Source organism: Antedon mediterranea, chromosome 2, assembly GCF_964355755.1.
Source record: "Antedon mediterranea chromosome 2, ecAntMedi1.1, whole genome shotgun sequence".
Classification (NCBI taxonomy): Eukaryota; Metazoa; Echinodermata; class Crinoidea; order Comatulida; family Antedonidae; genus Antedon; species Antedon mediterranea.
This window is the reverse complement of record NC_092671.1, coordinates 5,378,391-5,404,024: the sequence shown is the minus strand read 5'-3', so window position 1 is coordinate 5,404,024 and position 25,634 is coordinate 5,378,391. Positions and strand designations below refer to the sequence as shown.

Here is a 25,634-nt window from a genome sequence, read left to right as displayed (position 1 = left end):
AACTGTGTTAATAGATGATGGTTGAACTATTTACTTTAACATTTTAAAAGTAGTTTTACCCTTATGTTGAATTGTGCACTTTTTTGAGTCTGCCATTGTATACAGGAGACAAACAACAATTTTTCAAAATAGCGACTGACTCTAGAGTTGTATCTAGGCTAAACAATTCAGGATTAATGTATAGGATACATACTTTAAACAGACTTATATCTGAATACTTAAACTCTTTGATTAAGATTTATAGTCCATGACAATTCCTCGCAGCGTTGTTTTGTTAGATGAAATTCAGCCGAGAAAAGCATCAAAACTTTCTAGTCACGATTGATGTCGCTTTAATGCTGCGCTAATTACACATCAATAACGAAGACTCGGAATTAAGCACATCAAATCACATGATCAATAATTTCATTCATTTTTCCACCTGCCGCAATTTCTTTGGTGACAAGTCTGTCAAGAAAAGACTGATAAACTGTATGTTACTAGAAAAGACAACTAAAATTTGGCCTTATTTTAAAATGTATGTTTTTCAAACACGTAAAACCATCTCTTTCACAGATGTAAATTTTCTGTCACAACAATACAGTACAGAATGTACAATAGTACCTACCGTACAATATAGTACATTATTGTCAGTACAGTACAGTATCACCTACAATACTGTAAGTATAGATACCTACAATACTATGCAGTAAAGTGAATAGACCTACAGTAATTGTACCTACAGTACAGTATGTACAGTACAGTACATTATTGTCAGTACAGTACAGTATAACCACCTACAATACTGTAAGTATAGATACCTACAATACCATGCAGTAAAGTGAATATACCTACAGTAATTGTACCTACAGTATGTACAGTACAGTACATTATTGTCAGTACAGTACAATACCACCTACAATACTGTAAGTATAGATACCTACAATACCATGCAGTAAAGTGAATATACCTACAGTAATTGTACCTACAGTATGTACAGTACAGTACAGTTAATACTTACAGTACAGGTTATCTACAGTACAAATGCAATACAGTTTTAACCTACAGTACAGTACAGTACAGTAATGTTGTACAGTACACTTACTGTAGATAGATACTGTATAGTATAGATAGTTACCCACTGTACATTACAGGTCTACATACAATACATTTATTAACTACAGAAAAAAAAATTAAATTGAGCAGTCGATATTAAAATTAATATGCAGCTAATAAAATAATCAATAATTAACAAATTATGGAAAAAAAAAATTTAAAATGAGCAGTCAATATTAAAAATTAATATGCAGCTAATAAAATAATCAGTAATTAACAAATTATGGAAAAAAAAAATTTAAAATGAGCAGTCAATATTAAAAATTAATATGCAGCTAATAAAATAATCAATAATTAACAAATTATGTTTATGTAGCTTAATGCATCATTAAAAATAAAACAAAGTTATTAAAACAATTTCTAGAATATTAGAACATCATTAAAATAATTATAATTTTCAGTAAAGAACCAATAATAACCATAGAATAAAAATTATAACAGATTTGTGATTCCCAAGTGACAATATGACCTTGATTTGACAATTAATGTGACATAATTCCAGTTGTTGATTTCAGAATCAATTATGAATTGAAACGTTGGTGTTTAAATAACAAGGTCAAATTTAATGAATATTGGAAACTATCAGTATCAACATAGTCCTCATTATTATGATCTTAATATCTACTGTATATAATTAAAGTATAACTGTATGATAACCTCAAAACATAGAAACTTGGACGAGGTATCAATGAAAATGAGACAGTGTTTTTCTGCATACTGTGGCCATCAACTTACATAAAGACCTGGTACAGTATGCTTCTTCAATTCAAAATTGTAACACATAACAGAGCAGTGATGGATCCAGGATTTTGAAATAGGGAGAGGGGAAGGGATTCAGGGCCTAAAAATTGTAAATTGATGTGCTGAACTGAACTTAACAATATCCTATCTTTTGAATTGTATATTTCCTGTGGATCCGCACATATGTCATGGGCATCTACAATTACTGAGTAACTCTACAAAAGCTCAACCAAATTATCAATTTGTAGCAATGTTATGCAAAGATGACGAGCAAAGCTCCCACAATAAATGATCATCAACTTAATATTTGTTGAAGAGGAGTGATGACGTGCAAATTTAAAGCTATACTCGGCTTTAACTGTGGCTTGTAATCTGATCCTATTTCGCACTTTAAACATCACTTATCATCTATATCATACATCCTCGCTCTTCAGTAGGATTCATAAATCGATTTAAGATACTAACTCTCAATTACGTTAAGTATTTGTAGCAGCAAATAAATTGATAATGATTTAAAGATATGGATAGATTTTCAGTTGTACGAGCCATATGATGTACACTCAACGCAATGACATGTGCGTTGGGATTTTTCCAATAATTCTGTTCGGTACTGTAATTTACTCTTTTTTCCACACAGCACCAGCTACTGTACCTTCTTATAAATCCATGCAGTAGGTATTATAGGTCATCCAGTCAATTAAAAAATGAATAACTACAGTACAGCATACTATGCTAGTTTCTTCATGTTTAAACAGTTTTATAGAGCTAACCAATATTTAACAGAAACCTCCTATGGTTAAGAAGTCAAACACAAAAGACGAAGCTAATGGCATCATTATACTAAACTGTCAATTGGTGTTAATAGATTATTTAACTGTAAGGTGTAATGCAATGCGACAACACCTTTATTCTTGATTAACGTATTGTACACCTGACATTGTAATAATCAATAAACATGGAATGTATAGTATAGTCACTACTTTATTCTAATCTAATAAATTCCAAATAATTTTTCCAATACAGTATTAATATTCCATCTTTATCATAAGATTCTAGCCGATTCTCCATACACACTTAGGCAGATTTCTATTTACACTGTAACATACAGTATGTACATTATCACATGTGAAACCTTTAACATAGGTCAGAAGCATAACGTACTGTACAAACAGGTGCCACATGTGATACAGTACTTACTTGTACAGTACAGTGTGATTGATACTAGAGACGCCATTCAGTACAGTATGTAGAGATGCCATAAAGTATGTGGAGATGTACAGTAAGTGAATCGGGCACCTATGTCATGTTGTCATATCCACATACTGTAGTGGAGTTAAATGGTCTAAAGTTCCAACTTTAAATCAATATACCAACATGTATTGTATGTAGAAATATTTGTATACAGTATTTAAATACAAGATCATCATGATAATTTCAATGAAATTGAAGCAAGCAACTTACATAAATTATAATGCTGTATCATTGTGATATGAAAATCAATACCAAATATCAGATATCAAACATCAACATATTAAAATCCATTTCAATTATGAATCTCTTTCCAAGCATGGCTGATATGATCTTGTCTTATATTATCATCACATTTTATTTAATTTTTCAAGAATTTGAATTACCTTCAATAATATTTCTTAATAAACTCATTTTATGCAAATTTAAATTCACATTGGTATTTAACACTTGTATGCTTATCGATACAATAAACAACATCGTCAAGCAAAAAAGAATTTCTAAAAAAGTTTTAAATAAGTAAATAATACACTTACAATGCGTTATCTTTTTATTAGAGTGATACAATCAAAATCAAATCTGGAATAAAATCACAGATAATAAGACGCATAAAACAAATTGGAATACAGAACAAATATGGATGATTATGTAGATTTAGTTCCCTAATATGCAAATTGCGAATTAACGAAGAAATAACAGACCGATCGTTGGACCAAATCCGTGATTAAAAGAAATTTAAAAGCTGTCAGCCAGTTCTGAAGAGAATAATGATGATAATCTTGGTGACTAATGCAACATCGATTCGTGGAAGGTCCGCACGCAAGTAAAATCGTTGAAGCGTTTAATCAAGACAATTTCACATCCTCTAATGCATACAACAAACAAAATGGATAATAATCAGAAAGGATGAATAGTTGATCATACCATTATTATTGTTATGATGGATAAGGCACATATTTTCTTCTAAATCATTGTCATCACACTATACAGTACGGTAATGATTATACCGCATAATGTTTATAAATATGGGATGGAGGATGGAGAGTGTTAATTAATACAACAATGGATAGCTATGGAAAAAAACCATAATTTACAGAACTACTGTACACATTAGTTGGCCCAACGAAAAAACACAACAGTTGTATACTATAGTACATTTACAGTACGGGGCATGTATGTTGTAACATTATTGACCTAATATTAAGGTCAAGTTCAATATTGAATATCGAAACATGGCAGGCTATAGGCGCTTGACTTTTGACAAGATCGCCTAAAATTTATAAATTAAACTTACGATACTTATTATTGTATATTCAGGAATAGCCGCTCCATACTTTTCTTCTTTATATCTATATTTTTGTTATTTTATGAAATTAATTATAACTAGCACATATCAATGTTTTCTATTGATATTTATAATTAAAACAATATATTAACGTATACCTACTGTATATATAAACTGTATAATAAATAAATTAATTCATCACATATCAAACTAATCTAATAGACATAAGAACGTTACACTATAATCAAACTCAAAATCAAATCGTATTAATCTATCTCTAACAAAACATTTCAATCTTCTATCAACTAAAGCCGAAGTTTAGTCGTTATCTTGGTACCATTCTATAGTCACCACCAGGTAGGCTTAGTACATCAAAGCTTCTATGAATGGATGACGAGTTGGGAGCAGGAACGCTAGTAGACCAAACCCAGTACCGTTTTGATTACGATCATGCGGGAAATTACCTCACGACTAAAATAGATTCATACAGTACAGTAATTGCAAATTGCAGCAAAACTGAACAACTTACTATAAATATCATGGAACATTTATAAAGCACTATTTTATGAAGATCAGAGCGCTGTGGACTTCAGATGTTACACTTTTTCAACAACATTCTTCTCACCTAAGGGTCCCATGCTACCATGCTTATGGTAACTCTAGTCTGTACAGTACCTCAATGGTAGTACAGTGGTAAGTAGTACTAGGAATAATATTGTATGCCTATTATTCGCATTGTTAAAGGGGAGTACTGTATGTTGTATTTCACACATTTTTTCCTGTTTAAGTATTCTAATAAAAATACAGGAAGCTGCTAACTGATTGGTTCAGATCAAGAAAGTGACTTTTAATAGTTAGATTTTCTTTTTCTGATCTAACTTTAAAAAAACAAAAGGAAAGGTGTGGTTATTGAAAGAAGGGTAATAATCTTACAATAAAGAAGTTGACATATTATTATTCAGACCTAGTTAGGTCAAGTATAGGTGAACTGAAGCATGAAAAGGAAATGCACTGAACTACAGATCATTTGATTGTCATATCTTTTGTCCCTGTTCAATTCTCCTTTAAAAAGACAATTACAGTAGTTTGCAGTGTGTAGTACTATTCTGTACAATAGTTACTGTATCACACTTAAATTAAATCACAAAAAAATGACATAATTATAACAAAAACCAAAGGTGAATATGAAATAATTGATGAAAAAACAAATAAAACATTGGTGAGATACTGTAGTCAAAGGTACAGTATAATAATCAGTTGGTTGGTTTTATTTCACGGAATATGTATGGTTGGTACACAAGAATAATTTCATTATGTCTAGCTTATGGCATTTCTTTCATGATGAGAATTTAATGTCATCATGGCCAGTGACAGATGTTTCAGTCATTACCTTAAATCAACACAAATATTCTTGTTAATGAATTTGTTAGCCTGCTTGCATTCAAAACAAGTCAAGAGGACAATTCAAGATAATGCTGTACAGTCTAAATATTATTCTTACAATATTTGGTCAATAAATTAATTACTGCTAATTGCTGTCTGAAAGAGATTAATGTTCTAAAGGAATTCTTGCATATTACAAGATAGTAATTATATTGTTTTTATCAAATTAAAACCTTTAACCATGCAAATAAAATTAGATCTGTAGTGTAACTCTCTTTTACTAAAACGTGATTCTTTGCAAACAGAAATAAGAAATAAGTTAGAATTTTGTGTGACGCTCTGTATGACTTTTTAATGTCATGCTATTCTGATAGTGATGTGATATATTTGATTTAAGATGAATAATAAAGTTTACTTTTGAACAGAGTCGGAAGTATATGACAATGTTACTGTATTGTATTTGTTGAATGGGAATAATAAAGCCTTAATACTCAAAAGGTATTTTCAATAAGACAGAGCGAAGTCGATATAGAATCAGCCTCATTTTCTCTATTCAAATATAAGCATTCATTATTTGTATTTATAACACACCTGACTGTATTCGACGTTGACTGATTGGGTTCGGAAATCAACAGACTATATCTACAAAAAGACTAATGTGTTATGATATCGGTGCATTGCAAGCCGATCGAATGGCTCAATAGGTAGTGCCTGGGTCTAGCAACGTCATGTTGTAGCGTTAGGCTAGGGTTCGAAACTCATTGCTATCCCCTTTTTTAATTTACTCACCATCTTCTTTATTGACCATCATCTTTTTTCACCATTTTCCTAGAGGGATGTTTTTTTTTTTATGTTATGAGGGTCGGAGGGTCGGAGGATCATCATGATCATCTCAATAGGTGTAGATATAGCACAGGGATTGCATTTACAAATAGGCGTACACGTAGCCACTTTATACTAAAAAAAGTATGTAAAAGTAAAAACATAAAGTGACCGTGAAGTCTTTTATGGCCAGTTTTAGGTGCGAAACAGGCCTAGGAATGCCTAGTGCCTTGACATTAACCATATAAAATGTAAATAGTAATAACTTAACTGATCAGGCAAAATACTAGGCTTAGTACGCTTTTACTTTATTTAAACATAGGCTTACTACTTTAGCCTATCTAGGCTAGGCCTATTCCTTACACACGTAGGCCTTGTCTACACGGGACACACACACAGCATGCAGCCTAGAAAAGCTCTCCATTCCACTAGCATTCGGGTAAGGTCAACACGATGAACCAGCTAAATACATGGGCCTACATATCATGGCAATGGCTGATTATTATTAAAACACACTTACCGTAAGTTAATAATAGGATCTTCAATAAGATAATACTTATTTTTTACTAACATTCATTGGAAAACCACAATGGTAAAAAGTCTCTCAAACTTCGACAACAAACATTTGTTGTATCACTCCTCGCGAATCTTTCCTCGTTTTTTGACCTCCTACTATTTTACCATTCCAACAATTGAGGGCTCACTACCCAATTGCAAAAGGACAACACACCAAAATTGATTTAATTTAAAATAAAATAAAACTTCATTTCTCTTTTTACTCCTTTTGTAAATTGTATTTAATAGTCTATTCTTGAATTTTTTTTACTGAATTTGGCACACAATTCAGAATATCGAAAATCAGATAATTCGAATATCGAATATCAACCCCACACAAAAACCAACATTTTATTAATGTACTTTACCAACCATACCCGGCCCCATAACTTTCACTATTTGTCCACTGATTCACAAATTATAATATACTGTATTTTGTATACATTGATATGCTCTTCACTAAATGTACAACAGCTTAATTTAGATGATATTGATCAGATGAGGTTTAAATAAACTAATTCTTCCATGTATGTACAGTACTGTACATTGAAAAGTTCTGTGTAGGAATCTGATAAAGGGTAATGTTAGAAAGAAATTATTCTCTATAATCATAAAAAAAAACAAAACAAGACAACATCATAGAAGCAGACAGAATTGAATATATCAATGTCATTAATAAAACCAAACATACTACTATAAAATATAAATAATTGGCGTATATGATTGGGTAACCTTTGTGCTCAACCGAAAATCTTTTAAGTACTTATTCAAATTTAAAGTTAATCAATGCAAGAATGTTCGAAATCTTTTACTTAGTTACTAAATACTCAACAAAAAACAGGTCCCAAATAGATTACAGCAATAACAAAAAATCACCCCGAAAAAGGAAAAAATAAAACCCAGCGTGCATAGTATTGATGTTATTATCCACAAATACTTATAAATGATCATAAAATAATGCAAACAAAAATGTCATCATCTGTTAGGCTATTCAACTTGTGTGTAGATACTGTGTACTTTGAACCTTAAATGACATTTTACCAACAGTTACATATTCTGTCAAGGAGAGTAACAATGCATCTTTTAATAACATGTTTATATCAGAGTATTTTCTTTGTGCCTACTATAAATATTACAGTAGCAGTCTATATTATGGAATTCAACATCATATTCAAATTAACAACCATTATCTCTAAGCAGTTGTTATATAATTAATGCAATTGAATAATGTATTGCATAACTCAGTCTGGGTAATAGGGGAAAGTAAAGAGATTGTAACATTAGGCCTCCACCCCCAAGCTGCCTCTTGTTTTGGGCAAGTTGTGTGCTCTCATTAAATTATTCTCTGGACATTTTTCCCATATACAAAGAAGATATCAGTATCACTGATAAAAAGGAGTAGAAAGATCTATAAACAATATAGGCTGCCTTGTGGCTGCTATAACATAGACAATTAAAATATACACACTTTCTTTACTACAGCAGTATCCAGCCTACAAATTAGCCATATAATGTGTTATAATTCTTAATATTTAAATACGTATTCTAAACATGGCAAGTACTATCAGCGCTTTTCTACTTTTCTGTTTTTTCCATACATACTATCAAGACCGAGCCCGATAAACACGAATAAAACCCCTATCCATTGTCGGTAAATGAGGGGGTTGTTAAAGAGAATTACAGAGCCGAGAATTGTGAAGAACTTGCGCGTTGTCGTGATAATTGAACACGTCAGTGGGCCGAACGACGACACTGTTGTGAAAATGAAACTCTGAAACAAAAAAACAACATAATTACAATATTTTATACAATACAACAAAATGTTAATACAAGCCAGAAGCCAGAGGAGGTTCAGGGATTTGCAGAAATGTTAAACTAAATACTATCAGTGAAAAATGAAGATGATAAAAAGGTCTTAATAGCCAGCCTAGCTCATTAGTTTAAGGGTGTCTTTTAATTTAAGTGTAGTTTATACTAAAGTTCTGTCTACATTATAAAACTAGTTTTGACAAAAAAATGTGATGTGCCCAATGGTAGTGATATGCTCACATATGGTAGTGATATGACATCATCATGTCCATATATGGGCACATAACACTTTGTTTGATAGTGTAGACAGAGCTCTATGGTGGCTAATTGTTAAATACGAAAGGGAGAACAATCTAAATATTACAACTTACCTGGCCAACAGCACTTGCTAAGCCAAATAATAATATATTAGGAATCGTGTTTGGATAGCGAGATAAAAACTCCATAAATTGAAATAATTCACCAGTGACTAAACAAACTGTAAATAAACAGAACATTTTGAATTAGAATATTAAGTTGAAAACACTTTTAGTAACAAATGTTCCATGCATTCACTAACATATAAAAATGATAATATATTGTACTTACGTATTAAAAGAAATAGGACAGACCACTTATTAATATTAAACATCATATGATAAGGAGACGTTTTGTATTCTCCACGCATTTTATCTTGAGCTGCTCCGGTTAGACCGTCCAACGTAAGAGATAATATCTGAAAAGTTAAAACAAAACATTTAGGAAAGTAAAAAGAAAGTTGGTAACAGTATTCATTCTGGTCCTCAAGCTTAACTAGAAACTTAGGAAATTCGGATTAGGCCCTCCACGAACCCAAAAAAAAAAGCAGTGCAGAGCCTATGAGATCAGGATATGATCATGTACTCTTTTCAAAAAGTGTTAACATGCACTATATGTACATAGGACAAACGGCATTACGTCCCATCCGAAGGATGAGAGTAAAGCATCTTGCCTAATGATGCTTGGTAGAGAAAAACAGAGTCTAAGCAGATGTGATGTGGTACAAAAGACAATTGTAACTACAGGGGTGTCCAATAAATAGAGAGCCCACTCGTTTGTTTCACAGGAAAGTGTTCCCTGAATAGGAAAGTGTTCCCTGAATAGGAATATCCCTGAATAAGGATTGGCTGTAAACAACAAAATATTTTACCCCTTGTATGTTTTACCTGAATAGGGATGTCCTAAAGTAAAAGTGATTTTTTTAAAAACTTTTTGGACCAACCCAAGTTTTGAAATAATTTTGAATGTAAAATACTACTGTACATACTAATAGAAGCTCTCCGAAGCCAAATGCATGGCTATCTGTGCTTTTACTAGATGAATCCCCTTTGAACATAAACAACGCAACACCAACAACTATAAACAACACAAAGAAGTATTTGCGAAGTGGGTACCGCTTGTGTGCAACTAAAACTCCTAAAATCATTACTGAAAAATAGAAAAATACATATTTTGATTATAAATTTATAACAATTGTCATATTCATATTGAAAACAAAATATTTATGTTGTTTTTAATTTATAGATATAGACATACATGTTATATTTATTTGTTTTTCTCTATTTTTTATGTCTTTATGTCTTTTATGTGTAAACTGACTTTGGGGTTGGGTCAACCGGCTCAGCTCTAGTAAATAAGTTCACTTAGGTTGACCCTGGTCTCCCCAATTTCAGTTTTTTCAGTTATGAATATAATATAGGTAATAGACCGAATAAATAATGAAATGAAATGAAAATTTCAACCATTTAAAAAATGATAACCTTTCCAATTCGAGTGGGTTAACTGATATTCAACAGCACAGTGTGGATAGTTTTTTAGTTTATTATTATTTATTTTTTATTATTTTATATGCATCCAACAGCGAGTAACTCACCAATTACAGGATGGATAAACTATTTAATAATTGATCTGCTTTCAAACTAAGTCTCATTTGAGGCTTAGGGAGTGGAGTTGAAAGAATGAGTTACAACCCTGGCACTAGGTCAGGATTTATCCCTGAACCTTAGGATTGGAGGTAAGCATAATAACCACCAAGTTACAGCTCCACTACTTATAAAAGTTAAAGCACAATGTCCATGCTCTTACCCGGTATTGGTTTGCATGATTTTCCAAGAACTTGCAGTGGATAACTGACATATTTCAATGCCGAGTTACTTGCCACCATTGCTCCTAGGTAAGTCACTGCACAAACAGCATATAGTCTCCAATATGTTTTATCTGGTTCTGGTTTTGTAATACCAATGGCTATATTCAAAAATACAAATACTATCTATTATACTTCTGTATAAACCTCCCTCTGGTATAGAGTTCTGCGGTGTGATGACACGATAGATAGATGGTGCTGCATGGTTGCTAGCGCAACCAAAAATACATTCAATGCTACTATGTTGATATATATACTATATAGATCTGTATTTCTATCAAATTATGTATCTTAGCTTGATTAAAGAATAAATTGATTATTAAAAACAAATATTTAATGATCTTTCGAAATGTTAGTTTGTTTTTATTGAAAATTATTAAGTTTTAAAATGACTATTCAAACCATTGGTGACCTTGGAGTCATTTAGGCAGGTTGAACATTCTCTAGCTACAAAACGGCGCCACCTACCGTCGTGGCGTCAGCAAAGCAGAACTCTAATATATATAAGACCAAGGCACAGACAAACATTTACACAGCTATTTTGGTTTTGGTCTCAGCTATTTTCTGAGATTAGGACTAAACCATAAGCTTTTTTAAATCGTGCATTAACTATCGTCTAGCAAATCATTCTTTAGGTCTCTTTTACCTGAAATGTTACCAAAAATGCAATGAAGATAATTGCATCAAAGCAAGTATGATATTTGGAAGCTCATTCTTGAGTTTTAACAGTTCCATAATAATTTTAAATAGGAGGGTGTACATTCACAAAAACATAAAATTCAAATTAAAGCTTTAGGGACACTGAAGGAGAAATGTAATGTAAATAAAGACGATGATGCTTACCACCTTTGGCGAAAATAGAATTTATAATACACTGAACAAATACTAAGCAAAAAAAGGCTGTGAATCTTTCACCATCTCCATATGTACTTCTTGTTCTGAAACCAATAAGTTAATAACATTAATTAACAATGAGAATTTGCAATGATATAGACCTTATGAGGCCTACTATCCTAAGGCTTAGGCCGAGTAAAAAACGGCTTAAAAACCATCTGTCAGCAGTCAGTGTCAGCGTATAGCACCATATACAAACAAAATGAAACAGATAAATGACGGATTTAAAACACGAACGTTTACATCCGTCATAAGTGCAATACTAGTTAGGTTGCTAGCCTAGCCTAAAAGTAAACAGTCTATAGGCCTACACTAAAATTTAAAAAGAAAAGAAATTAAAGAAGTTATCAACTTTCAAGCAAGTTCCTTCTTGCCTTGTATTGTACGATTTTTAATGTTTTTTTTGTTTAGATAACACTTTCAAATTGACTTACATCTTTTCCTGTACAATTCCATAGTAAAAATAACATATAAATATGCCAAAAAAGCAAACAATTAGTTTAGTTGTAGACCCCTGCATATTGTCGTCTTCTACAGGTATCGTAGGCCTGTTCTTTCGCACTGCTGGTGACTTCTCGACCTCACCGATATCAAGGCTTGTGTAGGCACCGGTGTAACCGTGTCCCTTCCGGCTTAGCTCCTGCTCTCTGTTCCTGTCGCCGTCTTGAGTGACGGTTATTTGAAGCGAATTCATACAAAGTAGGTACCGTATGGTATCCCACGTGTTAAAATGTTATAGAACGCTGTATAATCAATTAAACATAACAGATTAACCGGTAATAATCATTTGTTGACGTGTAAACTTCCAATTTGCCACACGACGGACATGACACGACACGGGTGTACGAGAGCGAGCGAACAGGATTTTCTTGCTCGAGCGTTAGTGTAATCCATTGGTGTTAGAGCGACACCTATCATCATCATGGCTGAAATATCACGGTTTGAATATTTGCAATAAGAACTAATTATTATTACAGTAATTGATGGTTGAAATGATTTAATTATTACGTAACGGGATTTGTTAGATTGATATATGAACTGAATGATGATAAATTGATACAGACTACACATACAACAATAATACAAAACAAGTATAATATTTAAGCAAATGAAAACTATTTTAATATAAATATTCGACAGGAATGATGTGAAAACAGATATTATAATTCTGTTTAGAAAGAACAAACTAACATTGTTTACAAATCACAGTGCATCATTATGACTATTATTCTTTGTTATCCAAATTTGATACTTGCTTCTTTTAAAAATAAGTATGTAATGAAATAATACTCTCAAGTTTTGGGCACAGCCATTGTGATTTCTTTCAATCTGCTGACTTGCAGTTATAAAATGGGAAGACTAGTGGAGTTACAAATATTAGTACAGCATTATAATCACTATTATAAGTGTAAAAGTTAGTCAGAATAACTGTGGATTTGTACCTTCATCCCATTTCTGATAACTTGAAACCTATTAACTTGTATTCTGAGACAAAACAGACAAATAATCCCTTATTAATCAAGTAATTCTATAGTTCCCATGTAAATTAAACAGTGTCACATTCATCAATACCAACAACAGTTCAACTGGGTGTACCAAACCTCTTGTATAAATTCAAGAACCTCATACAAACACATAACTTAGCAAAATGTTGCCAGAAAATCAAACTCTTCATACAAAACTTTCTTTAACCCATGTGCCAATTATTTACAGATATCCATGTTACAATTTTGCAAAGATTATTTTAAAAAAGTTTTATATTAAAACTAGAATAAGTACACACTATAAAAAATAAATCTTAAAGGAATCATAATTGTCAAATCTAAAAATTATTATTCTGTATGCATATTAATTATTTTATTATCTACAACTATTAATTTAAAGAAAGTAAAGTGTTACAAAAACCATATTTTAAATGTTTATTAATTATATTACGATGTATGTCCAGACATAAAGTATAGAATTAGTGCAACAGGCCTGAACAAGGCAAGTGGATCGGTAAACAAAGACTGTGGCCAACATACGGCTTATTCGATTGGTCTATTTTGAGAAGATCTCCGATATCTGAGCAGTAAGTGTAGATCTTTTGCTTTTACAATTTGATGATCTTGCACGAAATCAGTCCAATATGTATGACTTAAGCTCTATCTACTAACTTTATGTGACAAAAAATGTAATGTGCCCATATATGGACATGATGATGTCATATCACTAACATATTTGAGCATACTAGTTTGGTAGTTTTGTATAAACAAACTCCTATACTATGTCTGAAAATATTCTTGTTGAAAATAGATATTATCTTGAGCAGTCTCTTCATTTAGTTATTGTGATTTATTATTATTAAATTATTATGAAATTTAAATTTGTTATGTTGTATACCATGTATCTAGAACTATTATTTTTTCAGACTTTACAAGATGTTATACAGGCAACCTAAATCTATAATTTTCTAGAGATGTAGCAGTGTTAGAAGCTGGTATTAACGGGTTACAAATATGTAGACTGGAATACTAACTGGCCATCACCATCTTCACAAACTCTACAAAAGAAAAAAAAAACAAAATGAAGAATAAAACTAAATGGATATTTAACTACTGATTCTTTCATTATTGAGAGCAATGTTCTTCACAAACTCTACAACAGAAAAAAAATAAATGGATATTTTTACTACAACTGATGCTTTCTTTATTTAAATAGGAATGTGTGATGGGTTTGTCACACGGAAGTGAGCCCTCTAGAGGTAAAGAGGGGAGATGAATAAAGATGGACGACCTCTATAATATGTTTTGTTATATTATGATTATTGGTTTTAGCCTAACGAGCGAGCCCGTAACAAATGTTTAGAGTGATCTTTATATTTCATTAGAATGTACCTCTTCTTAATTTTCCCATGAAACAAAAAAGTGGAAATATATGTTTGTAACACTATGGCAACCCTTAAGTTATTATTTTTTTAATTAAGTGGACACTTTGTTGTGTTCTTAAGGTGACCCCTTAATAAAGGTTTTACTGTAGTCATCAGAAACGTACCTTCATAATTGACCTGACCTTGGGAATCTTCAACAGATACAAGGAGATCGTTGACCTCATCATCACTAAGCTTCTCACCTGAGATAAAGAAGATACCGTTAGCAACAGCAAAACTTACCAGAGCAACTAACTATTCATTCAAAACAGTGAACACTATTATTAAAGTTATCGGATGGAAGGACGAATTTGAGGATTACTGATGTAATAATACAGCTGTAAGAAAGTCCATAAAACCAAGGACAAGTACTACAGTATAGGAACTTAATAGATAAACATATAAAATTTACACTTGGTTATTGAGTTTAATCATTGAGGAATTATACAGTAATTCCTTCCTGGTGTGACCAGCAACTTTATATGCACACAAACCCTACTGATTTCATAGATATTTGTTTTGGCTCTATTGCTTTCGTAGTTTAAGAGTTCTTTAGCGCACTGGAAAAGGCCTGAATATCTATCAAAAAGTTTTAAAATCTTACCAAGACTTGTCAAGACATGTCTGAGTTCAGCTGCGGAGATGAAACCATTGCCATCACGATCGAAGACACGTAATCCCTCGCTGAATTCTTCATGTGATCCAGTGTCGATCTTTTTGCGCATACTATGATAGATGGGCATTAACTCCTCAAAGGATACTCGCTCTAAAATTTGAAAAAATAAGAAAGAACGTCATACTGTAGTACATGAAATATAAATTATGTCATACATTCATAGATTAATAAATTATATAAAATATATAATATATCGTACCAATACGGTTAACAAGTCAGTTGTACAATATATCTTAATAGTGTCCAAGACGGGATTGCACTTACAGGAAGACATTATACAATATATGTTTATAGTGTTTTTTATAATGAAAGGTCATCTACTGGCCTAGCTAGAGTTTATCATGCCTTAAAACCGTTGAATATGTTTGGTCAGTTGTTTTAATACCATCTGTTGGTTCATTTCAAAATATTTATTTATTATTTTGTACCTGTGTTGTTTGTATTTGCTATGGTTTTGATGAGCGTTTACAGTATGAATGTGTGTCACCGATGCAAAGCTCTGTCTGGACACTATCAAACTAGTTTGACAAAAACAGTGTGATGTGCCCAAATATATATAGTAGTAATATGCCCAAATATGGTAGTGATATGACATCATCATGTCTATATACAATATGGGCACATCACATTTTTTGTCATATAGAATTTGATAGTTTAGACAGAGCTTAAAGGTGTATTTCATACAAACCTGTTTGGATCTCTTGAATACTTTTCTTTATTTCCGATTGGGTTGGGTTTAATCCCAGAGCACGGATGACCTCCCCAACTTGACCACGCTCAATCTTGTTGTCACCTTTCTTGTCAAAAAGGGAAAAGGTATCCCTGAATTCTAGTAGATCAAAAAAAATTAATAAGTTGCTGAGTTTAGCAAAATAAAGTATAGTAACTTTATTAGCAAACATTTTTTTTCATCTTTTTATTTTTATCACAATCCATTAAATATTTCACTAATATGCCAGAAAGAGTAACTAATTCAAATAACCACACTATCGATACACAACATTGCCTAAAAAAAATAACTATATATGGGCATACTGTATATTAATGGGTCTAGAAAAAAAAAGTGTAGGATAATTATTTAATATACAAAATCATTACACCCAACCACGCCTATCTTCATCTCCTATATGCGGAACATCATTTGGATAATAGAACAAATCATACATCTACACATAATCAAGCATCGTATACTCTATCTCTAACAATATTTCAATCTTCTATCGACTAAAGCTGAAGTATAGTCGTTATCTCGGAACCGTCCTATGGTTACCACCAGGTAGGCTTGCTTCATCAAGGCTTCTATGAATGGATGTACTGGTTGGGAGCAGAAAATCTAGTAGACCATACCCAGTACCGTTTTGATTACGATCAATCGGGAATTTACCTCACAACAAACATAAGTTACAGGCGTTAAACCAGGAAGCTTAATAAATAAGAATGTGGAACTTTTTAATAATACTACTAGTATTTACAGTTACTATTATTTACAGTAGAAAACTTAATTGACCCCACTGGGGCTTCAGCTTCATAATGACATTTACAGTACGGCCTAAATTGTATGCATAGTATACGGCCAAAAGCTGTCTAGTTTGACCTTAAATTGACATCCTATAGCTACATATAGTATTGTACTGTATATCCTGTAGCTATATAGGGCTGCAGTAATATTTTCAGTAGGTCTAACAGTAGAAATGTAATCAATTTATGACTAAAGTATGTAAAATTCAGGGAACATAAAATCACGATAAGGATATCTTAAAATGTATAGTACTATTGATGATTAAACCAATCCTTCAAAGAGCTATGGCTTTAAATACCATTGTAGAATAGACCAAGGTAATGATTGACAACAATGATGAACTAACTATAAAACTACAGTATATTGTATATTCATTGTAGACAGTATTGTAGCCCTAAACAATGCCTTTCAACCTTGAATGTCAATATATTTCTAAAGTAATGATTGAATCAGAAGCCGCAAAAACTACGGAACAAAAACATGAACAGAACAATTTGTAAACTAATGCACCAAAGATGAATATTCATGAAAATAAACTTGAATCATCAGTTAAAGGGACAGTAGACACAAAGAAATACTGTAGGAATAGCATTTAACCAGAAATATTATATATTCGAGAATTTTGTTTATACTGTAAATGGAAAACACTTTAAATATCAATTAGTACCAGCAAATCTTAAATCATAAATGAAACACAATTAAAATATGAATTTACAGTTATCATTACCATTCAGAAATGGTTATATACAAATTTCAGGAATGTTTTCATATGTTATTATTTTTCAAATTTGGAAACACAATTTCCCAGTAACAAAAATTATGAAATAAATTAATTTTTTATATTTACTGTAGCATAATTTCAATTGGCATTGTTTTCTATGAGCTTTAGTTTTTTGACTGAATATTCAATTATCAATCAATGACAATATACTGTATCTAGTATTAAATGTGTTATGTTTTTACCCATTCCAGACATTCTTTAACACTACCTATGGCATGGATCTGCATTTCTTAAATCAATAACCAAAATACAGAGACATTCTTCAGTTATGAGTTTAATTTGTCTCGCATGATGCTCTTAAACAGTCAATTCATTGTGTTGCTATAATTTACATGGTTAATTAATGATTACAGATGACAAATTTAATATAATAGTGCAGTGAATCCATATTTTACTAATAATACTAACATTCAATAATAACTAATAATAATATACAATTTGGGCAGGTTTGTAAAATATTGAACTGGTTTACAGTGAAGCCTTGCTATATATGAATGTATGTTATGAATATGAGGTTCACACATTCTTTTTCTAGTAAAATAAAATTGTATTTTCAACTGATTCTCAATGCTCCATATCCATACACATTTGTCCAGCAAATGATACTGGCATCACATATAACACACATTGGATGTTGTATCATGGATATGTATCATGATAATGGACAAATTCAGATACAGTGCTAATGATCAGCTGCCAATCAATACACACCAAATGTGTATTTTTCCGTCAACGGTTAATTTTATTTCAATATGACTTGCAATCTAAGAAACTATTTTCATTTGGGCCTAAAAATACCATAAAAGTGTGAATGTTTCTATTCCTTGTTTTTCCAGATTACAGTACAATGATTTTAATATCTTATTTATAAATTAGTATGAATACATAATAGCATGGAGGTATAAAAAAGAATAATAGTAAGTTTTAAATTGAAAGCTCTCATCATTGTGTAGTTTTATGATCTTTTATTAACAAAAGAACAGGAAGCAGAAAAAAAACAGTATCTGTACAGTAGTTTTATTAAATTTAAAAACAATACTAAATAATTACAGTTGAAGTCTACAGATAAAACAAGCACCAGAATTGAATTTTAATTGAAGAAAACACTTGTTTTCTGATTCTGATTTAACAAGCCTAGAGACTGCATGGCTCTTGGCTTCCTGTGGACTTGGAAGGTCTTGTTACAACTCTCATGTAACATGCATGTTTAGTGACCAACCAAGAGGTACTACATGCCCCACCCATTTTCAACAAGATACTTATTTCTATTCTTTACAGTGGGTTAAACAACAGCGATCAGAAAAATGACTCAAACAAAAATGTTGTATATAAGAAGAATAATAAGCTAGAAATTTATTCAAAAGGCTAAACTACAAGAATTAAAATATCTACAATAAAACTTGGCAAATTGAAAAAGTTATCAAACTTATTTGTAATGAATATGGCTTTAGTCTACCTAAACCAATTTGGATATTTTGCTAATGACATCTACTTAAGACATTACCATACTGTACCTTCAAGATTTTCGTCCATAATTTCCCAGTCGTACAATATAACAAACAAATCCAAGACGTAATATTATCCTAATACAAAAACCAACACCTACTGTACTAATACACTCTACTGTCACACTGTAAGCTAACAATAATATACGACCTTGCATTCATTTCCAGATGACCTCTCCTCCTTAAGCTTTCTAGCCAATCAGGATTAAGTTCAAAGAATATGCTAAATCCTTATAAGGATATATCCCATGATGTCATTGATTAGCAGCACAGTGAGTAAAATGGCTAGTAACCACAGTAACCACAGACAAATTGGAATTACAATTTTTGAAAAAATAGAAAAATATTGGAAATTCACTAATTGTGATAATAAGCGCTAAAGTGGTGTAAAGCATTGTTTAAAAATGTCTTGTTTTTTCATACATCATCATTAAAAATATACTTATCAATATTGTTGTTAAAATTAAGAATTATAATTTCATTTACCCATCCAATTATCTTTCTCTTATTTATGGTAGATACTTTAATCTTTGTAAAATACAAATACAGCTCATCAAATACACAGCCAAGCACATTAATGCAAGATTTGAACAATTTTGCGATTTATCATTGCGCAAGGTAGGTTTTCCTTTGATTTTATCAAATACAACAAAATAACAACAATTTTAGATGGCTCAGCACCACAGCGCAATCTTAAATTGCGCAAATCGCACACAACAAATGCATTTTTAAATATATTTTATGGTTCATGGACCTATAAAATTAGCTCCATGAGTGGGTTATTTGTGTTGTATAATACTTAATAGTAGTTACGTGGTAATATATCGATAAAGGCCAATTTACACAGTGGTAACGGTAAGCGTAACCCACAAAACTTGTTCTGCGTAGAATCTGTATCTATCCTGAGCGGAAACTGCTCCGTGTGTAAATAGTCATAAGGAATACTGTATTAACATAGTTTAGATTCTATATTATTATTACCGTTACCGCTTGTCTGTGTAAATTTGCCTTAATATAATAATAGGCTAATTATTATTAGTTTATTTACTTGACATTATCCTGTAGTACTAGCCTAGGTAGTAGTGTAGTAAATTATAATTTTTTCTTCTTATTAAAATGTAATGCTATCATAATTATTAAATATTATTAATTAATATAGTTAGGAGGCTGTATAATTAATAAAAACTAGAGATTCGTCGCAACACAGAACAAAAGAATAGATTTACAGAAAGTATATACAAACAACAAATTACAATCAAATCCTCCCACGTAGCCTTCTAAAGGTGAGGCCTTGTTCCCCCTCTACTACAATGATTATAGACAATAATAACCCAAATTACCGTGACCGCCGCCTGCACACAGAGCAGACACTTGTTTGCTATCCTGGCCTATCTATTTTTATTTAAATGAGAATACTTTACCTGCCAATTGGTCCTCTGTTAAGCCCTGTGAACAAAAGAATATAAGGATTACTAAAAGAGATACACAACAATCCATTTCAATAACAAAAAATATATAAAATGCAATAATTTCATACCCCTCTTCCTGCCATATTTGGTCTTTGTACTGTAGTTGAAAGGTGAATGTACCGTACCACACCACCACCACACCCAGGTATATAAACTATACCAAACTAGTGAGTAAATCATTCTTAACTTTTTTAACCTCGCAACGTCTGTTTTACGAGTCTACTCAGACCAATGATTTCTATTAGCTTAGGGGTTATTGCGATTAGGACGGTTCTGATTGGTTGTAGCCATAGATTCAATTCAATTCAATTTCTTTATTGCTGCACTGTGCAATCAAGGACTAATACCGCTTAAACATACTACATCATACTAACATTGTATTGATTAAACCATGGATGGAGGTTTATACCTCTACTCCATGATTAAATTGTTTAATTAATGGTGGTTGTAGCGTTGCAAAATAAATTTTCTACAAAAGAATAACATTTTTAATGTAATACAGTATAACATTAGCACTGTGATAACCATTTTGGTATAAAGGTCCATTTACACTAGGGCGATAACGATCGAAGATAAATATATAAACATATACATTTTTCTTGGATAAAACAAAAGAAATGAAAACAGTTTTTGTTCTAGAAATATAGGATAATCATGTTGTATTTGATAAAAATAATATTTGTAAAAATCCAATCAAATGACGTCATAAGGTAACGATATTTTGCTCTTACTAATCATGAAGTCATTTGATTGGACGTGTGGAAATATTATTTTTATCAAATGCAGCATAGATGATAATCCTTTCTAGGATAAAAACTTTTTAAAATTCTTTAGTTTTAGGTATGAAAAATGCATATTTACCTTTTTATCGTCGATCGTAATCGCCCTAGTGTAAATGGACCTAATATTTAAAGACAATGATAGGATAAATTACAAATAATGACATTAACAATAACATAGCAATGTAGCACTGTTTACTATAACCAATTTGGTAGAACTATAGTTAATATACCACAAATTGGTTATAGTCAAACACAGTGCTAAATTGCTATTGTCATTTTTAATTTATTCTATCCTTTATCATTGCGTTTAAATATACCGACTTGGTTATACTGTAGTAAAAGCAATGAGTAAAACACAGTGCTAGATTGCTAAATGTATAAATATAATCTTTGTCAATCATTATATTAAGTTTGTACGTTTCTTATCTGATTGGCTGACTAGAACAAAATGGTTTTTCTCATGAATAATTCTTACTAAGAAAATTACGTTGCCAAAGATCAACCACCGTATTGCGTCACTACCGGAAGTGGTAGTCTTGCCTAAAACAGACGAACTTGATTATAAACATTTTAAATTAAAATAAAATTCGGTAAAATACGACAAAACAACTATATTAATTAATTCAAACAAATTTTACGCCTTTGAAAATTATAACTGTAATGTGTGCAATATGTATAACTGAAAATTAAAATGGTGGAAGAAGGGAGTTGTTATTAACAACTCTCTGGTGGAAGAGTGTATGAATTAATTTGAAGTAAATGGTTTACTCGCCAATTTGGTATTGGAAATATAGCTCCTGCTGCTGGGCTTCAATATAAAAATAATCTCAGAATCTCTATATCGACTGAAGTATTTCACATTTGTTTTCATATATTAAAATATAAAATTTTTACAAAAATGGACTCCGATGGACTACCAATTGTTGGACCTGGAGTTGATTTATCTAAGGTGATACTATGCTAGGCCTAATTGGTATTTTTAATACAGTATACTCTAGGCCTAGGCAGGTTGCGTGTTGTGTGTAGGGCCTAGGCAGCTTTTAACTAGGCACGGCAGTCTCTACCGTCTCTGTGTCTGATCTTGTCATGACTGACTAGGCCTACTCATCATGCCCATCATGTGACCTTTCGATCCGGTCATGCTAATCTTCGCCCGATAGGGCCTGGTTTATATGATATGAACAATTATGTTAAACATGTTATTATTAAGATGCTTTTTAGTCAATTTATGTACAATTATGAATTATGTTGTTAATTTAGTTAATTTATGTACAATTAATTATGATTAGCATGATTGATGATGTAAGTTTAATTGTAAGTTACATCATCATGGTTTGGTTATATACTGGCTGTATCTACGCCTCCTACGATTACAAATCTTTCTTCATTTTATACTTTATTAAACTCTTTATTATACAGTACACGTCTTCTAGCCTTTGTCTTTTCTTGATAGGTAGGCCTAAGCTCACCACAGTAAAATAATGTGCACTATTAGTATAATATTATTAACTGTAATTTCCTATTTATTAAATTGTATAAATAATAATAGTAATATTTATACAGGTTGGTGCAATTCATCCTAAGAGAATGCTGGCTTTTCTGAATCACTTTGTTTCCCACACAACGAGATTTTTAAATCGGTTTTCATGCGTTTGTGAGCAGAAATTATCAGATTTAAACATTCGAATACAACATCTGGAAACAACAATGAATTTATTAGAAGCAAAATTAGCATCAATACCTTGGCTTGAGGATGTAGAAATTGCGCCAGCAATTACTGCTAGTGAACCAGAAACCCAGACTGCAACAAATCTACCTGCCTTACCAGCTGCAGAGAGTCCAGTAAGTTTTAATAAAACCTTTTAATTTGGGACAGCCTAGTGTAGATATGTCTAGACCTAGGACCCACTTAAACTGTGTGAAGAAATGAAAAAATAATCAATTTCCGCACAATGAATTAACATGATGTAACTAATCAAAAAATTCCTAACAAAATAGTGAAAAATATATTACTGTTAAGCTTTGTCTACACTCTCAAACTAGTTTGAAAAAAAAGTGCCCAAATATTGTAGTGAGATATATCCAAATATGATTGATATGACATCATCATGTCCATATCCATATCCATATGGGCACATGTTTTTGTCACATAAAATTTGATAACGGAGACAGAGTTTTACAGTTAAATCTTCCAGGCCTAGAACTGAACTCTCAGAAAACTGGAGACTCTTCCAAAAAGACCCCAAATTTGTAATACAATAAACCAGGCATTCAGGATAACTTGAGAGAATTTGCCTAAAGGTGTCCAGTTTTGGTGGCGTTGAATAGATTGATGTAAACCAAATCATAATTTACAAAAATGTACATTGAATTATTGATTATTTACAGGGCAAGTCAACACCAAGTGCTTCTACTGTGGTGACGGTATCTCAAGATCCTCGTTACGCTAAATTTTTCAAGATGATAAACATGGTGAGCTGCAAACAAATATTGGGTAATCCCTATAGGTAAAGGGTGGAAGGAGGAAGATGTCATTTGTGGCTAGAGTACTCCTCTGTATCCAATTTCTATGAGCATAACTAGCTGGCTATGGAACAGTAAAGTGATGTGTCTACTTAGTCCTCAATGAGATTGAGTTTATTTGCAATTTCTGTGCACGCAGTCTCTTTGATTGGTGACATTATTCCCAATGGGAACCAGCCATAAGCTAAACCTTCTATAAGAAGCTCATGACTTGATAGGTAGCCAGATCAAATTTTCAATTTTTTTTCTCATCTAGGGTGTTCCTGCTGCTGCACTGAGGCAGAAGGCTAGATTAGAAGGTCTGAATCCTGATTATCTAGAGTGAGTATTTTGACAAAATTCAAAAAATTCAGGTTTCGATAAAATCAATGTACTGTACCAGTTTTTAATTCTCGAAGCATGCTACATGCACTCATAAGCTTGTGGTACAGGGGTAGTTTCAAGAGATGGCCCAGCGGCTCAAATACTTAGTGTGTCATTGTTATGCCCTGGGCCCCCTCTATTTTACAATCCTGGATCCTCTCCTGTGGTCGTTTTTATTGCCTGCACTCCCTTCCTGTAGTACAGAAATGGAAATCTTTGAGCAGATATTTTTACTCTATTAAATTTGGTTTTTTTTAAATTTAAATTCTCAACAGCACACCAGATGCACCAGCTCCACCACAGTCATCACAGCAATCAAATGACACAGACTTCAGCGATGAAGAAGATCAAGGCAGTTCAGACGACTCAGTTGATTTTAGTGATTAGGCTAAGGTAGTAATAGTAGGCCTAGCTAGGGCCTCTAGTAGGCCTAGTAGTACTACTAGTAGTAGCTAGGCCTAGTAGTTGGCCTACTACTCTATACTTATTAGAGGCCTTAGCTAGACCTAGTAATATTATGATCTATTAAGCCTACAGTAGGTCCATAATCAACCCAGGCTTAGTCTAAATAGTTGGGTATGTACCTATGTACAGGCGTGGCATGGTATTATTCCATGGAATTATTGTTAGAGATAAGTGGATACTTGTTTTGCTTAATAATTTCAATTAGATATACATAACCAAAGAGATATACAATTACAGATGGATTTCAGGCAATTAAATAATAAAAAGCTTTCAATTTCATGAAATTAAGGTCACATTTTTAATAGTTGGTCCAGAAATTTCAATAATTTTTGCCTCATGTTTTTTTAATGATTTATTATAAGTTTCCAAATGCAATTCAAATATAAATTACACTATATTTTGTGAATGGAAAAAAAAAGTTTTAAAATTTAAGCTGAATTACAGTTGCATGTTGAAGATGTAGTGTACATCAATGAATGTATTTTACTATAATTTGCAATATATAAACAAGAATATTATGAGATTTATGTAAAGTAAACAGTATATGATATGATATTAAACAATACTATAAACAAAATACTGATTGTACTTTGTGCTTTTAAATGTTGAGGTACTGTAGGTTCACATACACTGTTGGATTGTGCTTACTG

General features: G+C 31.9%; 4 protein-coding genes across 5 annotated transcripts in view; 1 reads left to right on the top strand and 3 right to left on the bottom strand.

Annotated features, from left to right (window-relative positions):
* LOC140040154 (adenomatous polyposis coli protein-like) overlaps positions 1-7,221 on the bottom strand; it is a 60,418-nt gene extending 53,197 nt beyond the window's left edge. The window contains exon 1 of the mRNA XM_072085864.1: positions 7,095-7,221. The gene's annotated coding sequence lies outside the window, so the exon portion shown is untranslated. The remainder of the gene's footprint in view (positions 1-7,094) is intronic.
* Positions 7,222-7,357: 136 nt separating this feature from the next.
* Positions 7,358-12,821, bottom strand: LOC140039536 (solute carrier family 35 member B1-like). The gene is made up of 7 exons (XM_072085147.1): positions 12,428-12,821; positions 11,943-12,037; positions 11,042-11,200; positions 10,224-10,384; positions 9,527-9,653; positions 9,310-9,416; positions 7,358-8,900 (listed from the first exon to the last, which is right to left on the bottom strand). Exons 1-7 carry the CDS (start codon positions 12,685-12,687, stop codon positions 8,694-8,696), a joined length of 1,116 nt encoding a protein of 371 aa, XP_071941248.1. The 5' UTR covers positions 12,688-12,821; the 3' UTR covers positions 7,358-8,693.
* A 271-nt stretch (positions 12,822-13,092) lies between these two features.
* Positions 13,093-21,027, bottom strand: LOC140040153 (myosin-2 essential light chain-like). Of its 2 annotated transcripts, XM_072085862.1 has the most exons (6): positions 20,920-21,027; positions 20,804-20,828; positions 16,266-16,406; positions 15,506-15,667; positions 15,027-15,104; positions 13,093-14,535 (listed from the first exon to the last, which is right to left on the bottom strand). In XM_072085862.1, the coding sequence occupies exons 1-6, from the start codon at positions 20,932-20,934 to the stop codon at positions 14,507-14,509; spliced, it is 450 nt and encodes a 149-aa protein (XP_071941963.1). In that variant the 5' UTR covers positions 20,935-21,027; the 3' UTR covers positions 13,093-14,506. The 2 variants fall into 2 exon arrangements, with proteins under 2 accessions (XP_071941963.1, XP_071941964.1); XM_072085863.1 differs by lacking the exons at positions 20,804-20,828; positions 20,920-21,027 and adding an exon at positions 19,392-19,528.
* Positions 21,028-22,424: 1,397 nt separating this feature from the next.
* LOC140040152 (WASH complex subunit 3-like) lies at positions 22,425-25,487 on the top strand. The gene is made up of 5 exons (XM_072085861.1): positions 22,425-22,582; positions 23,197-23,475; positions 24,022-24,105; positions 24,413-24,477; positions 24,795-25,487. The coding sequence occupies exons 1-5, from the start codon at positions 22,532-22,534 to the stop codon at positions 24,904-24,906; spliced, it is 591 nt and encodes a 196-aa protein (XP_071941962.1). The 5' UTR covers positions 22,425-22,531; the 3' UTR covers positions 24,907-25,487.
* Positions 25,488-25,634: the final 147 nt, after the last annotated feature.